Source organism: Homalodisca vitripennis, unplaced genomic scaffold (assembly GCF_021130785.1).
Source record: "Homalodisca vitripennis isolate AUS2020 unplaced genomic scaffold, UT_GWSS_2.1 ScUCBcl_5913;HRSCAF=12874, whole genome shotgun sequence".
In the NCBI taxonomy this organism is placed as follows: domain Eukaryota; kingdom Metazoa; phylum Arthropoda; class Insecta; order Hemiptera; family Cicadellidae; genus Homalodisca; species Homalodisca vitripennis.
The window spans coordinates 10,259-26,457 of NW_025782019.1; the positions used below are offsets into that span (position 1 = coordinate 10,259).

The window sequence follows — 16,199 nt, forward strand, 5'->3', positions numbered from 1 at the left end:
ATTAAATAACGGATAGAAAGATTGTAATTTTAAATAAATCAGACTTTAGAATAGTTAATTAAAAATAAACTTAAAATTGTACAGAAATTCAAGAACAATGATGTTTTTTTAATGTTTTTAGACACTTCTTCTTTAATTAAAATTTAGATCGTTCTCATGGAATTAATTATAATTTTTTTAACAATTCAAATATTGTAGTGTAGGTTTTTTGGAAATATGTAGTTGCTTTACAGACTATTGACAAGTTTTGTTACTGAATAAGAAATTAAAACACAAGGATAACTTAATTTATATATTTTAACGTATTGTGTTAACATACATCATTAAGTGAACATGATCTAAATCAATATAATTTATTATAACTGAACTGGAAGTAAAAGAATCTAAAAAAAGGAAATTACTAGTTCTGTAATCAGCTTGTTATGTTCTCTTTTTATTCCATCAAAAACATGTTTCATTGTGTTCAGTTTTTATACAATGTAATTACTTGAATGTAAATGTATTTTCTTTTTTTTTATGAATCTGGTTTCTCTTACAGCATAATAAACTATTGTTTAAAGCAGTTAACTTATTAGAACAGAGACTTTCACTTCTCGTTCAATAGTCGAGTCATACCTGTTTTGAATAAGAATCTTTACCTATCAAGTTAATACATTTATTACTTAACATATTTTTGATTATTTAAAAGTAAATCAATAAAATTATTAAAACCCAAAATGGAAATAAATATAAATATACTCTATTATTGTTTTTTCAATATTAGCTGTTCAGTAGTGTGAAACCTATTTCTTTTATACATATAAACAATTTATTTTTGTAACTTGAAGCTTTGTATTTAGTGGCAAAAATTGTTTGAAATAACCCAAAAATAGGAATTTTACGGTATTACCTATCATAATCAGGTTAAAAATTATCCTTTTAAACTAGAAAAAACAAAGCTCGTAGCTGTATAACCCCTGTTACACTGTTTGCGCTTGTACCTCATGTGGATATACTCAGATTGACTCTCAAGGAGAGGGTGTCTTATTCTCCAACAGCCGGAGTTGTCATGTTCTCATATAACTGAGAGTTTAGGGTGATTCTTTGCAAGAGAACGCTGTCATATGACTGGCTCAGATATGGCATTATTCTTGTGTATCAGGTTGGCCATGACAACATACGTATCTTCTTTCCGTCCTCCGGGGGACATGGGCAAGTATAGGGGCTCCTCTTCATTCTCATTCGCCACAGAATATATCAGGGCCTCTTCTGGCAAACAATACTCTTCCTCTGACCTGTAATCAGATAGTGGGTAATTTCAATAATTAATAAAATGGACACAAACTAATTTAATTCTGTCTTACCCAAACAAACATGATAATGTGAATTCCCATCAGAATGTTAATAATTCAGAAGTCCATAAATGAGATATTATGGTATCTGATAAAATTGTAATCAAAATCTCAGAAGAAAAAAGGGATTTTAGGAGGAATTAAAATAATTAACTTATCCTGTTCTTTATATTTCTTCAAAATTCCATAAAATAAGAATAATATAGTTAATTATTTCTGAATTTCAAAATATACCCATTCTTTACATTTTTGTACATAATAAAGTGCAATCCTCTTTATTGACCCTTTTATTTAATAGATGTAGGAATTTTTAGGTTATTTGTGTATTTTTTTTAAATAATTTGAGGTCTTTGAAGAATTTATTCAATTGAAATAAAGTTTTAACACATTTTAAAACTAAACACAATAAAATGCAATATAGGTAGTCAAATTATATTTAATTGTAAACAGTACATTAGTTACTTAAACTAAATATTTATACATGAGGTCACAGAAAATTTACACTATTGATCCTGAAGAGAAGTTTAGATAGTCTTGTAGACTATAGAAACAGTGACCAAAAAGGAAATCTATTGTCTCCCTTTGAACTGTTTAAAAATGTTTGAATTTATATTCGCTGGGTAATGATTGTAAATATTAATACAAGTCTAGAATGAAGATTTTTTTAAAGAAGTTAGTATTGTGTTGTGGACATTGAAGTACATAAGAGTATCGGGTAAAATGAGAATGTTTATAGTTTCTGTTGTAAGACATGTCTAAGTTTCATTAATGGTTAATTTATGAGAACTCATTTAAACAAACTAAATAACAAGGGAATAATAAAAACTTTATCAGCAATTTATAAGAAGCATTATAATAATAATAAATTAATACCGTAACAAAATAAAACTAACAAAATTAAAATATATAATTGACAGTTTTGTTAATGGATTGAATATTACGTATATAATATTTTTCATTCTCTATTTTTTATACAGGTTTCATACAGGCAACAGCCCAAGGATAAATAATTTGGATCAGAGCTGAGTAACTTTAAAAGATCCTTTAATTTTGTATACAATTAAAACAAAATAATCAGTAAATCAACTGACCCACTGAGCTCATGTTTTCCTGGGTGGCAAAGGTGGGGGTGCCTCTGGGGTCAGGTCTTTCCCTGTTTGCTGTTGGGCTGCTCCTCTATCTCCTCGTAGATCCCAGAGGCAATGGAGACACCAGATTCTCTCCGGGCGTTATTCTGGTACCTGCGGATATCTGGGAGGTCTGAGAGAGTATCAAAATCATCCGGCCAGAGAGTGTCCAGACACTGGTAGTCATGGAGAGAGTCAGGCTCACTGCAGCCTGGAGTGGTCAGCATGAGTCCTAGTCCTGCAAGTCACTAGGCTGGTGGCCACCTGTACAAGAAATACTTGTTATTAAACAAAAACATGTATCCAGTATAAGTGCAGTATAAACAGTTGTCAAACCGAGGCTATAATTTTAAAGTAATCTCTGAATCATTATGCTATTAAATATTGTAATTCACCAATACCACTTTACCTAATGCGAAAGAGGATCACTTTAGAATGTAAATATACAAACTACTTTTCAATTACAGCTACAGTGGACTCATGGAAAATTTTTTCTATTGAAATGTTTTGTACCACTTGTTCAATTTAAATTTTAGTGGGACCTGTTTTCTATAATAATTTTATATCTTAAAATACTTTAATTTCCAAATTTTCGTTGGAATTACAACATTAAAGTTATATTAAATTGTTTTTAATGTTTTGGGCATGCAATCAGTACAAAATAATTGCAAATGTTTATATGCTAATGATTACAAAAATGCCATAAAATTGGCAAACTATTTTGATAACTCTAATCAAAATTCGTCATACACTGAATAAATAATTGCACTAATGCGGTATAATAAATAAACTGATATAACAGAGTATCAAAAGACCTGTTTGTTTTATTACTACTGATACAACATGTTATGGGAATGGTTAAATTTAGCATAGGTGTATAATTTTTAGTTTTATACTGAAGTGTACTAAGCTTGAAATTAACGAACAAGAAACTTATAAATTCCATTATATTTTAAGTCCAAGCTTTGATAGTTATCATAATTTTCACAACTACATTAAAACGGAAATTTGTACATATAATTATGAAAAATCCTGAATAAATAATCACACTAATGTGGTATAATAAATAAACTGATATAACAGTGTATCAAAAGACCGGACAGAAAGTAACAAAAGAGGTAGTGCAAAGATGGACAGCCCTTTGACCTTTTGACCCCAAAATCCATAGCGTTCTTCCTTTGAGCATGAGGAACCCATGTACCAAGTATCAAGTCTCTAGTACTTCTCTATCAGGAGTTATCACTCAATACAAATTCAACAAGGCCCTGTTGGGTCCTTAATAAAGAGGTTGATATTTGTTAAAATCATGCAGTGGCTCGATTCCTATAGTTGAATTAAAGACAGAAGGGTATTGGGACGAGCTCGACCGAAGACAGCCGAACTGCCTCACGAAGGCTCGCCCTACCGCTCCACCAATCACAGCCGAGCACTTTCCTTTTCGACGGAGGCAGCGTTGTCACGTCTCCTCTGTTGTAGCTGTCATCCGGTAGGTATCAGCTGGGTGATGCGCAGTAGCAAACCGTGCTTCATTACGTCATTGGTTGTTGGTTATGTATGTTGTTTCGTGTGGTGTTTATTGCGCTTCTGTTTGTTCGTGGCCAAGTGTTTTAAACAGTCTTTTTCAAGACTAAACCTTATTTGAAAGACAAGTGTACGCACGTACTTTCTAGTTTTACACTTTTGTGACAGACATTATTTAATTACTGTTAATTCCGTACCATGTCTCAGTGCACTGAAACAGTGATAAAAAAACGCGGTAGGCCCTGCACTCGCGTGATAAGTGTGCCTTACACCAAGGTTGGAGAAAAAGGCGTTCCATTGCGAGGCCAATCCCGTGAGTTGGTTTGTCGAGTGAGAGACTACTTCCAGCGAGAGAAAATTAACAAAGGACCGATACTTCCAGTAGAAAAAGTTATCGAAAGAACTGCTGCGGCTTTGGAGATAGGAAAAAATACAGTTGTGAGAATTGGAAAGGAGAAAATACAAAGTGAACAGAGTGGCTTGAAACTGAACACTCCTGATAAGAAATATTCGAGGTTTAAACCTGTTTACGGAGCTGGACGCCTTTCAAAAAGATGCCATCCGCCGCCATGTCTACGGATTCTTCGTGAGAAGAGAGTATCCCACAGTAAGGAAGCTACAAGTAAGTCTTGCAGAAGCAGATCTTTTTCGTGGAAGCAAATCATCTGTTGCCATTATATTGAAGAGATTGGGTTTCAAACACAAGAAATTTGGTAGCCGTAAAATATTAATGGAAAGAGGAGACATCATTGCTTGGAGGTGCAGATTTCTTAGAGAAATAAAAGATTTAAATTTTGAGGAAATAGTTTGGCTTGATGAAACTTGGGTAAATTCTGGGCACTGTAAAAAAATTGGATGGACTGATGATTTCTGTTGAAGGTACGTTTCCTGTTCCCGTTGGAAAAGGGGGGAGGATAATTGTGTTGCATGCTGGCAGCTCTGCTGGATTTATTCCTAACTGTGCATTACTTTTTACATCAAAGAAAACCAACGAGTATCATGAAGAGATGAACCACAAAGTATTTTTAAAGTGGTTTCAAGATGCTTTACTTCCAAACCTAACGAGGCCCTCGCTCATTGTAATGGACAATGCAAAGTACCACTCAAAAGTAGTTGACAAACCACCTAACAGCAGTTCTAGAAAGGATGAAATAATAGAGTGGTTAAATAATCATGACATACAGTATGAAAAGGCGATGTTAAAAGCTGAATTGTTAGAACTTATTCAAAGAAACAAACCTCAGACAAAATATGAAGTCGACGAAATTGCGAAGAAACATGGTCACCGAGTACTTCGTCTGCCACCATACCACTGTCACTTCAATCCTATAGAATTAATCTGGGCTCAAGTAAAGGAATATGTTGCAAGAAGCAACAGGAAATTTAATATAACTGAAATATTACAGTTGACGAAAGAGGGGTTGGAACGTGTAACAGAGTCTGATTGGAAGAAGGTAGTAGACCACACGAAGAATATAATCCTGGATGCTTGGAAAAATGAAGGGTTGATGGAAGACTCCGATGAGCAGATGGTAATAAACATCGGCAATGACAGCTCCAGTGAAGAGGATTCGGACAGTGACAGCAGTGACAATGAAGAGGAAGAACGCGGCAGCAGTAACGTGAGTGGTATTTTCCCTCTCTCTCCGGTGGCAGAAAGAGTGTTGGACTTCGATGAACTGTAAAAAGCCGTATTGATTGATAGTTTGTAATGATTGGTAAATATTACACCTTACATGTTACTAATAAAATTTGTTAAATGCATTTTAATGGCACTACTTATTTCCTGGTTAAACTGTGCAGCAAAGTCTGTTGGCTTTTTCTATATGTACTGTTTAGTATTTAATTTACTCAGAAATAAAAGTAATTTCCAAAGAGGTTTTAGCCGATTATAAAATGGGCGCTATTGAAAAAGTAAATGAAAAAATTATAAGACAAATAAAAATAATCGACTCACTAAATCTTATATTTTGTAAATAAATCCACGTTTTCTGTATATCAAATTGATTTCCTAAATTGAATGATAAGAAAAATTTAAAAAAAAAACATCCTTCATCACAAATCTGTGGTTAAAGTTAGTAACATTTAGTAATAAATTAAAAATATAACAAGTTTCGAAATATTTTTACAGATTTTTTGTCAAGTAATTAGATTACATTAAGTTGATCGATAAAAGTCGCACTGAAGGAAATTTCATATCATAGTCGGATTGACGCCCTAGTCGCAAATTTTGCATTTTGGTCACTCTAGCAATTTAAGTTTAGACTCAACAATTAACAATTATTATACTATAACGGTTTTAACAGAATACCTTTTATTGGTTTAAAAATACTATCCTAAACGAGCTTTATCAGGTTCAAACTACAGTATCTTTATTTGTTTTAAGTTGATTTTTGACAGCTGCACAGTGGTCATTTCAATGGATTTGCTAAGACTGATAAGACTGAGTATATAATTATAACTTAGCAGACTTGCATTTACTTAACGAATATAATTTTACAGTAGTTCTTTTCAATATACTCCTTTTTTGTTTTGAAGGTAACTATTAATAACAGTAAAATGTAGCATATTCAAATTATTATTATTAGGCCAATGTATATATTTTCAATAATACACTCGTGGTTTCAGTAAAAATCCTTTACAAGGTTTTGATTTCTGATTAAAATTACTTATAAAATAACAATTCTCAAAACAACGAACGCTATTAATTTATCGCTTCGATAAATGTGTCCACATGTTTCCGCTGCGAACCACCCCTACCTAGAAGCGGTTGATGTGAACGCTGTGGATGATCGAGTCAGACAGAACAACTTGGCAACACTGTAGCCGACCGGTCCCGAATAGCCCCGAACCTCGGCCATCGCTGCCGGGTCCCAATACCCTTCTGTCTTTAATTCAACTATAGTAGTGTAAATTAATATATTATTAGGAATACTACATGATAGTGATCATAAGATCTAGTGACAGTTGAAGATCATAAATAATGAGTATTATAATAATTGATCTGTAGTAGCTGATCAGCTGGGCTTTATATGAACAAAGTAGGCACGAAAAAGTCAAAACAACTGCAGAACAAGTTTGTTGATGTAATTTGTCAAATTATCTCATGTTGAGAGGTTTGATAAATATGATAAGTCAAGTCAATATTGTGGGTACAGTGTTGACTCCTTTCAATCCTTTTCTCTATTTTTCGCTGTTCTGTCTTTTTTCCGTTTCCATCATATTCTTAAACTGAGGACTTCTTTGTTACAACGATAAGTGTTCCTTATCATAATCATAAGCAAACCTTGTCATGAGAGACACGAGTGCGGGAGACACTCTGAGTGCGCAGGTGGAAGTTGGCGTCTGGCAGAGGCAGCCAGCGACGTAGGTCTCCTTCGCTGCGACTCAGGCGCCGAAATGCCAGCAGTGGATGGCGGGGGATAGGTGGCAGGGGGGAGGTAGTGAGGCGATGAGAGGGCTTGTTCTGGTACAGTGATAGATGAGCCATCAGTGCCACTCCCTCCAGACAGAAGAGCTCCAGCAGACCTTCTCCACACGAAAACTCACTGGAACATTACTAGGTTATGTTGAAGGCTGTGATATATATATATAATAATAATAATAATAATTTATTTGCCGTTAAGCAGTGAAGCATTGACAAAGTCATAATTCACATGTCATATACATACAAGCATGTCAAGTACAACTAAGTCTAATTAAAATTATCACTATACATAATAATTCAAAAACTTGAATAATATTAATTCAAAAGTCTATGGTATTCAAATTAAAAAATTCGTCAATGGAATAAAAGGGATTATTTATCAGCCATTTATACAACTTTTTACAGAAGGTTTTTCTCAGGATATTTAATGATTAAGTTTTGTAATTTATTATATATTTTTAGTGAGATGACAATGTGGCTATTCAATGTTTTAGTCAATCTACAAGAATTAATGTTTGACTGGTTTTTAGATCTTGTGTCATACTTATGACTGCTTGGTTTAAGCATATCAGAGTTTTTTAAAAACATACAGGATCAAGTCCAAAGATATACACATTGATCACTGTAGGAATATTTAAGCTTACAAATATGGGTTTACAATGTTCATGGTTAAAGGAGTATGTTAACTACCCCTTAAGAAATTACTATTTTTGTCAAAAACAGAAGAATTAGATAATAATTACAGAAATACTGACCCTAAATTAAATACTTTCAAATCTTGAGTTTGGCATTTTGAGACATTTTCTTTTAACATTACTTGTACATATGAAGCAGTACAAATCGGTATAGTTATAGTGCAGAATATATGAGTGGCCTGTTTTTCTTGTAAGGTGCCTGTTGTCTATTGTGCTTTATTCGATAATATGAATGTATTTATAATAAGGTTGCGTACAGGAAATTTTCATACCAAAATTGTATTGTTTTGACTATAGGATATGTAGGTATAAGTCACATTAACCAACAAATAATGTGCCTCCACATTGCTTGACAGTATATCGTGAGATCAATGGAGAGACAACTGACTTCTTTGCTAAAAAAAGGAGCTCAGTCCACATTTGTTGTCCTGAGCCAGTCTGTGTAAGCTCAGTTTATAAAACAGGCTCATGATGAACACATGAGGTAGCAGTGTCAATCTGGCCATAAACTCTGCAAGAAACTTCTCAGGAAACTAGATTCCAAGCTTGTTGGGTCCTTGTATGGTTTGGGCAGAGATAACTTGAGGAAGGTAATTGCTTTCCTTACTAGACATGACCACTTCATGAGTCTTTTGACAAAGACAGGGTTGTATAACAATGAACTCATACATCGTCTTTGCAACCAAGAAACTGAAAACTGCTGAGCATATTCTCTTTGACTGTGTAGCACTGGCATCTAAGAGAAGGACACTGCTGGAAGTGCAATCTCTGGTGGATGTCAAATGTAGAAGCCATCATTTTTTAACTTGTGGAAAGAAACGAACTTAGAACTCTCTATATATGAATCATGGGTTGGTGAAAAGAGTTGGGAGACTGACATACCTCAGCCTGAAAGCTACCCATTTTTCATTCAATCAAATAACACATTTTAAAAGGAGAGGAGAAATGTATTTTTAAATCACTAGGTAATTAATAAAGAGATCATTATGACTAATGTTCAATTTTGGGCTCAAAAATGTTTAGAATATTCAATTAATTTACCTGGAGGTATGAAGGACAAGAATGTGGTTGACATCCTCAGCTACCGAGGTGAGTCGTAGGGTTATCCCGTTCACCTGCAATCAACCCAGTTCTTTATTAATTTAGCCCTTTGGAAAGAATAGACATCATATTACTAATATCAAAACATGGTTAATTAATTGCAATTGATTAACAATGATCTTGAATACAGAGTACATGTCTTATTCTCTTGGCTATGTGCTGTAAAGTTTGTACAGAGTTTTATTTTTATACGGTTTGTGTTATCACCTATGCAATGCATCTGAGGATAGCTGCACTATCCATAAAATAAACCCTAAGTTTGTATAATGAATTTTTATGTCTAATAATTATAGAATCTGTAAATCTGTAGCATAAGTGGGTGCTAAAAAAGACAAAATATTATCAATTTGAATAATATTTGAATCCAAAATAGAAAATTGTATTGTTATTAGTAATGTGAATAAAACATTACAAGTCATTCAAAACCTTTGTTATAACATTCTGTTACAGAAGATATCATTTTCCCCTACAGGAACTTAAGAAAAGTTAAGTATCCATTATGAAGTATCCAATATGGCAGGCATATAACAAATCCATGAGCATGTAACTGTAAATAGAGTACTACTTGAATAAAACAAAACTGTAACACTCACCTGTGACCAACGCCAGTGCATCCTGATCTGTCCGGTGACAGGGTCGTTGATGGTAATACCAGTGAGACCAACGCTCATGGTACCAAACAGGCCTGCCAACCCGGCAATGCGAGAGTGGGCATTATCTATCAGTGACACACTGAACTTTTCCTGCCTCCACTGTAAACAAATTTGTAAGTGGACATTATCTCTCTATTGCTTAAGACTTTATGTCTATAAAGTCTTAATGTTTATAAGACCTATGTTCTAGCATAGACATTATATGCCAATTTACAAAAGTACATTCACCATAATAATTTTTTTAAACCTACACATTATTCTTCTACCATTTTCTTGTATAGAATTTGTTCAGCACCCTCAAAATTTTGGTTTACAACAAATTTCACATCAATCATAGAAAAATTAATTCTCTCTTTATTTTAAGTCATCCAATGTCTTTATTTCCTCAAAACAGAACCACTCCTCAAGCAGAGTTAAATAAATAAATCAAACCAGATTAAACATGATGTAGAATTTTTTATTCTTAAGGGTTACGTAGCTGGTATCATGACTATCATCTAAGTTTTCTCTATATTGAAAAATTGAGATATCCCGACAATCTTCAGTCATCAAATGTAAAAAACTCAATAAATGTTTTGATTTTACTGGAGATAGCTCTTCATGGCAAGGCTGATATATTTCAAGATTTTATTTGTGTTAGCAATTTTCCAATGTGGTGTGAACTGGAAAATGTAGATGATAACAATGAAGATTGTCCTTAATACTTGATTAAGACTTCTATAAATTAACAAACATTTTTTTGATATATTGGATATATTAATAAAATGGTTCCTAATACATTGTTCACCTGGAGAGCAACAAACATAAAAATAGACGAAGTAAGTTAGAACAGGAATGGGGTTTTTGGAAATTGAATCAAAAGAAATACCAAGAATAAAATAGTCAAAGAAAAATTGTGAAGTCCTGAAGATAAAATATATAATAAATAATTAATTATTTATACAGTCTGTGATTTTAGTTGCAGAGAATAAGAATAACTTAAATGAATTTATCTATAATATTACATTTTTATTTTAGTTTTCTATAAACATGCTATAGCTAAATGTAAAATTACTATAAGTATAAACGAGTGTAAACCATCATAAAGCAATAAACTCGTATTAAATTGATTATAGTACGAGACACGTCATTATAAGCCCGTGTTGTGGCAAACTGTTGTTTAATACACTTAGTCCTGAGAAACTTTTCATAAGTATAGAAGATAAGTTTTTTGTGCAAACACTATTCAAATTATTACTTCAGATCTCTTTACATTATTTTAAATAATAAAGCCAAACGGCCCAGGCATGCAATGATATGGCTCGTACTGTAGTGGCTATTATAATCAACCAGATGATTTTAAGTTGGTTAGTGGATTAAGAATCCGTTTGAGCAGCAAGTGTTTTAGTAATCAGCTGTTTTAAACTAAACCAAAATATTCTCATGAGATTAACATTAGAACTTTGGAAGCCTGAGGGGAGCCCTATAGTCATTTGTATTTCAAATCCACAAAAGGAATATGTAAGAACTTCCAATTAATACCAAATACATATATATAGTAGAATAGTTTTAGACACCTAAAGTCGCTGTACAAAAGGATTCTTTGAATAATATAGAAAATACCTGGCTTTAATTTGTAATTTAATGTTTGATGTACTTAGAAGAATAAAAGAAAAGTTCTACTTTATTTTGCTGATGATGAGCTTCAGGATGACCTAAATTAAGTTTTATTACCCCACATGAAAAAGATCATAGAGGACTCGTGTGCTTCATTGTTTGGCTGCCTGTTTCCACAATCACAGGGCTGACCTTCTGTCAGTCTCCGCATTAATCTTCAGCAATTTCACCAGTACAAAAGTGGTTAATTAAAATCCGTTTTCCAAGAAAATCTCATTCCACAAATGTGCTGCAAAATGTGCCTTGTCCTTAACTTGATCAATGTTTTTTGGAGACCCTTGAAATGTAAATCTAGAATACCATGAATACACATGTGTTCAGAATAACATTAAAACCTAAAGATAAGTAATATAGCTATGTTTTGTTAAATGGGACTGGGATACTTCTGCTTTAGCGAGTTTTATTTTATATTGCAATTGATGTAATAATAGCTGAAGATGGATTTTCATTGTTTGGTATCTTTAATATTTACATAATAATTTGGTTACCTGGGATTTTTGGTGGGGAGATGAGGTTTCTGATGCGCAACATCCACTGCTGGGCCTCAGTCTCTGAGCGGGCGGCGAGGAACACAATAGGCTGCCGGATACTGCTGGAACTGTAGACCCCAAACGCAAACTGTCGAGACCTAGGCAATAAATATTGCCACATTGAAACAAACAGTGAAGATCACAATAATCATTTGTTTTGGTGCTAAATAACCTCAGAACTTTGCCATTTACTGTGCAATGTTATATATTTACTTTGATGAAAACATAAATCTGTGCATACCTGATTTTATAAAGGAATACTCTGGGCACATGCTGAGATATAATATCAATTTCATCCCAAACATTACCATTGGAGGATACAGTCATCTCTGGAATCACTTCTATTAATTGAATGTGTTATCTTCAATGCAAGTAGATAGCATGAAGTAGTAGAATAAAATTTAGTGAATGAGATGTGAAATAAACATGTGTGCATTTTCTTCTAAGTCTATTTTATGATCTTAGAGATCTCGTGATTGATGAGAGATATTTGGGATGGATAGATAGATAGATGATCCATTAATGTAATTTATCTGAACTCTAAGTACCACTATGGATAAGGCACAACTGCTTTGTTACTGTCAGTAGGCATCTATGCAGTTAACCAGGTGTGGTATATGAGTCATAACTGTGCATGTGTCAGCTGGTGCATCTCTTCCACTCCACCGCCCTCACTGTCATGATCAACCACACTAAAAGGTGGATGATAATTCAGTTAATGTAATGAGAATAAAACTAAGTATTACTGAAGTGCACTGTGTATGAAACGTGTGTTAAAATGTAGTTTTGATGATTTCAATGGTTCTCAATCAAGCCTTTGCCCTGATGTAAGCAGTGTGACACATTAGTAAACATCTTATTATTCACCTAGCTCATGTATAGTTTGAAATCAAAAGTCCATTGCTCAGCCAATGCATGTTCATATGTACCCAATCTGTAATTCCCTTAAATATATTTTTTTGTATACATGGCTCATGCTGCTTTAGCCATTTTACTTCTACACTATCTGTATGACATGACCCTTATATGGACTGAAGATACATAAACCAAGCCTGTTTCTAAGCAATAGTTCCATGAAAAAAATACCAAAGCTAAAATATATGGTTTTTTATACATTTTTCAATTAAGACAGAGCCACTTGAAGTTTTATATGTTAGTAATTGTAGATTTTTACAATTGTATGGATTTTTTTTGTGATATGACTATTTAAACTTCATTTTGATATGGCGTATTGCAATGTACAATGTTTAATGGCATTTAAAATGCTATTTATTATCTATTGTCAGATACTTTAAAGCCTTAATATGAATCTAAAAACAAGTGCAGTTAGGATAATTATCATATAAGCATAACTAAAGCCAATTGATTCACAGACTAGTTTTTATTCAATCAAACCTTTCTTTTACTTAAAATTTTTAAATCCTCTATTCTGGAAAATTTGATTGGTACAATGCTATTTGTAGCTATTGCTATTTACAATGCATTCTATCCTCTATCAATGAATAAAACATGCAATACTATCAACAAACTAACCTAGGATATTGAGTAAGTTACCTGGACTCAGATCTGCAAATAATGGCATTGTAAGGGATGTCAATGCAACTGGTAGGATTATTGTGACCACTGCCCAGTACCAGCTGTAGAGTGCTGCCATGACCATAGCGGACGATACACCATTGTCTACGCCAAGCCTGTAACAACCGTATACTGTTCAGTTGTCTGCAGAGAACAAGACTTGGTTATTCATTTTCATTATAACAAAAACAGAATCAATCAGAAACAAATTACATTATTTTTCCTTTTGGATAAACAGTATATTCGCCCATTGGCGAGTTTAAAAGTTAACTACAAACTAACTTATTTTAATCAAATTTCAGTTTTAATATCAAAACAACAAAGAAGAGTACCCGTTGTTGACGCTTCAACTAAACTGCAACTTTGAAAATTCATAACTCAGAACATAGTGATCCAAAACCAAATTTTTATAGGAGAAAGGTACAAGTATACTTTTTGAGAATGTAAGTTTACAATGTTGAACTTGTCTGAAAGTAGTTATTAATTTTACCATCTTAACTGTTATTCTTGACCAGGCGGTTAAAATAAACTCTTTATTCGCCAGGTTACAGAGCTCTTAAAGGCATTATTTTAAGCATGTATTTTTATAAACCATTATTTAAAATATTTAATTTTTTAACACAGATTTTTAACACTTTGTCTACCAAGTATCTCAATGTCTGAAAATGCGTGAGTATCATCACACACACCACAAACACTGTGCCCCTTGTTAATGAATGTATTATATAATAGTACTACTCCAGCTATAGTACACAAAGTTAACACTTAACTTCCCCAAGTATCCCAATGTCTGAAAATGCGAGTGTCATTGTGATGTGTGTGCACCACCACTACTTTGCCCTTTAGAAGCGAATGTGTTAATTGAGCAGATTTTGTAAAGTTGCCACCTGTTCCTTTGAATGAGGAAACTATTAGACATGAGACTGTCCATGGCGGAACCTTCAATTGAGTTGAGTTGTTACTCAATCAGAATTTTATACATGTATATTTTAAATAAAGTTGAGATAAAAGATAATCTGCATCTAGTATAGCCAATGCAGCACTCTACAACTGGTAGGTAATACAGAGGTTAAAAACAATCACAGCAGTTATATATGCGTTCCTTATAATGTCCTTATCTGTATATCCAAGTACTGGGTTTGCTGATAATTTTACATTAAAAGGTTGGTACAGGCTTTGAACCTATTGGCGTTGATTGCTCTCTAACCTCTGATTGCCTACCAGTTGTAGAGTGCTGCTTGGCTGTACTACATGCAGATGATCTTTTATCTAACATTTCTTTGCTTTAAAAATTATCTTAATTTTTTCTAGATCTTATTTGTTATTTTGTGTATACAATAATAATTTAATATATGGTTTACACCGACACGATTGTCTACTAATTATGGTACAAGTATAGCTTTGAAACAATCATTGTGTATTGTTCAGATAATGTTAGCATACTACATTTGCAAATAAAAATATTAAATAGTACGTACTGTACTTGTTGAATATTTCTGTGTAACATTTGGCGATAGTAAAAAAGAAAACAAAAATATATTGCATAACATCATCGTCCTTAATTTCCTCTCAATTGCAATTTAATTAAATTTAATATTCAATAAATACAACTTGGAGTTATAATTGACATGACATAATGCTTACAAACATGGCTTTACATACGTAAATAAATTACAGATATAAAATGAATCGTGAAATATTCATATTGAAGTATAGTTTAAGTTCATAGTAGATACTAATTGGATATCAAATAAAAGTTCAATTAAAATTCTGATGTTCAATCAGATAAATAGTGCGAGTATAATGAGATGAAATTGATACTGCGTGCAGTGAGCTGTGAAAAATTGAAATCCATACTTAAGAATCGTAAAAAACATTTCTTAATATGCTGAATAAAAATTACAGATACTTAAAAAACCTAAAATAAAGTTACAAATTTGTTTAAGTTATAATTAATAACAAAAAAAAATTAAAGGTGGATTGAAATTAAGTATAAATAAATAATAAATTACCAATAATAATGCAATAACAGTATTATTACCTTCCACTGACCAAACTTCCTGCCTTTCGAAGGAACTTTGACGTCTACATGGCCACAGATCTCCGGTCCCGTCATAGCCTGTAACACAGTTCCACTCACAGTAACAGTACAGGTAGGCTACAGAGTCACTCACGAACAGAGATATAGGTTATGTGCTGCAGTTAGTGTTTGGCCTGCAAGGCCAAATGGAAAACAAAAGTGTTGATACATGCTTTATTTGATCCAGTCATGAAACATTGACGTACAATGTACCGGTAATTACCGGTATGTTCTTTCCACATTTGTTACAACTATAATGTATCAAATCTGATGATCTTGACGTTATATTGTTTTGTTATTGTTTCCGTGCGTAATAGAAAGTACTGTTCATACTATAGATCATGCATGGTGGATCTGATACGGTGTCATAAATATAAAACGGGAGAACGAATGGGCTCTATAAAATCAAAATGCCAATCTAAAAACCATATACAGCAAATCTGTTTAAATTAGTTTCATCATATTTTATACCGGATGACCCATCGGAGGGTTCCTAGATCGAG

The 16,199-nt window shown here is 33.1% G+C and overlaps 1 protein-coding gene across 1 annotated transcript; it reads right to left on the reverse strand.

Annotated features, from left to right (window-relative positions):
* Positions 1–278: 278 nt before the first annotated feature.
* On the reverse strand, positions 279–15,807 carry LOC124373566. Its single transcript, XM_046831927.1, has 11 exons — positions 15,658–15,807; positions 13,596–13,732; positions 12,000–12,139; positions 11,163–11,170; positions 9,796–9,954; positions 9,143–9,216; positions 7,266–7,527; positions 5,448–5,658; positions 2,493–2,696; positions 2,423–2,441; positions 279–1,274 (listed from the first exon to the last, which is right to left on the reverse strand). The coding sequence occupies exons 1-11, from the start codon at positions 15,730–15,732 to the stop codon at positions 1,100–1,102; spliced, it is 1,464 nt and encodes a 487-aa protein (XP_046687883.1). The 5' UTR covers positions 15,733–15,807; the 3' UTR covers positions 279–1,099.
* Positions 15,808–16,199: the final 392 nt, after the last annotated feature.

Coding starts and splice junctions, on each gene's coding strand:
- LOC124373566 (XM_046831927.1), bottom strand. CDS start 15,732: ATGACGGGACCGGAGATCTGTGGCCATGTAGACGTCAAAGTTCCTTCG. Junction 13,733..15,657: donor GGAAGTTTGGTCAGTGGAAG/GTAATAATACTG, acceptor CGGTTGTTACAG/GCTTGGCGTAGACAATGGTG. Junction 7,528..9,142: donor CTTGTCCTTCATACCTCCAG/GTAAATTAATTG, acceptor GTAATGTTCCAG/TGAGTTTTCGTGTGGAGAAG.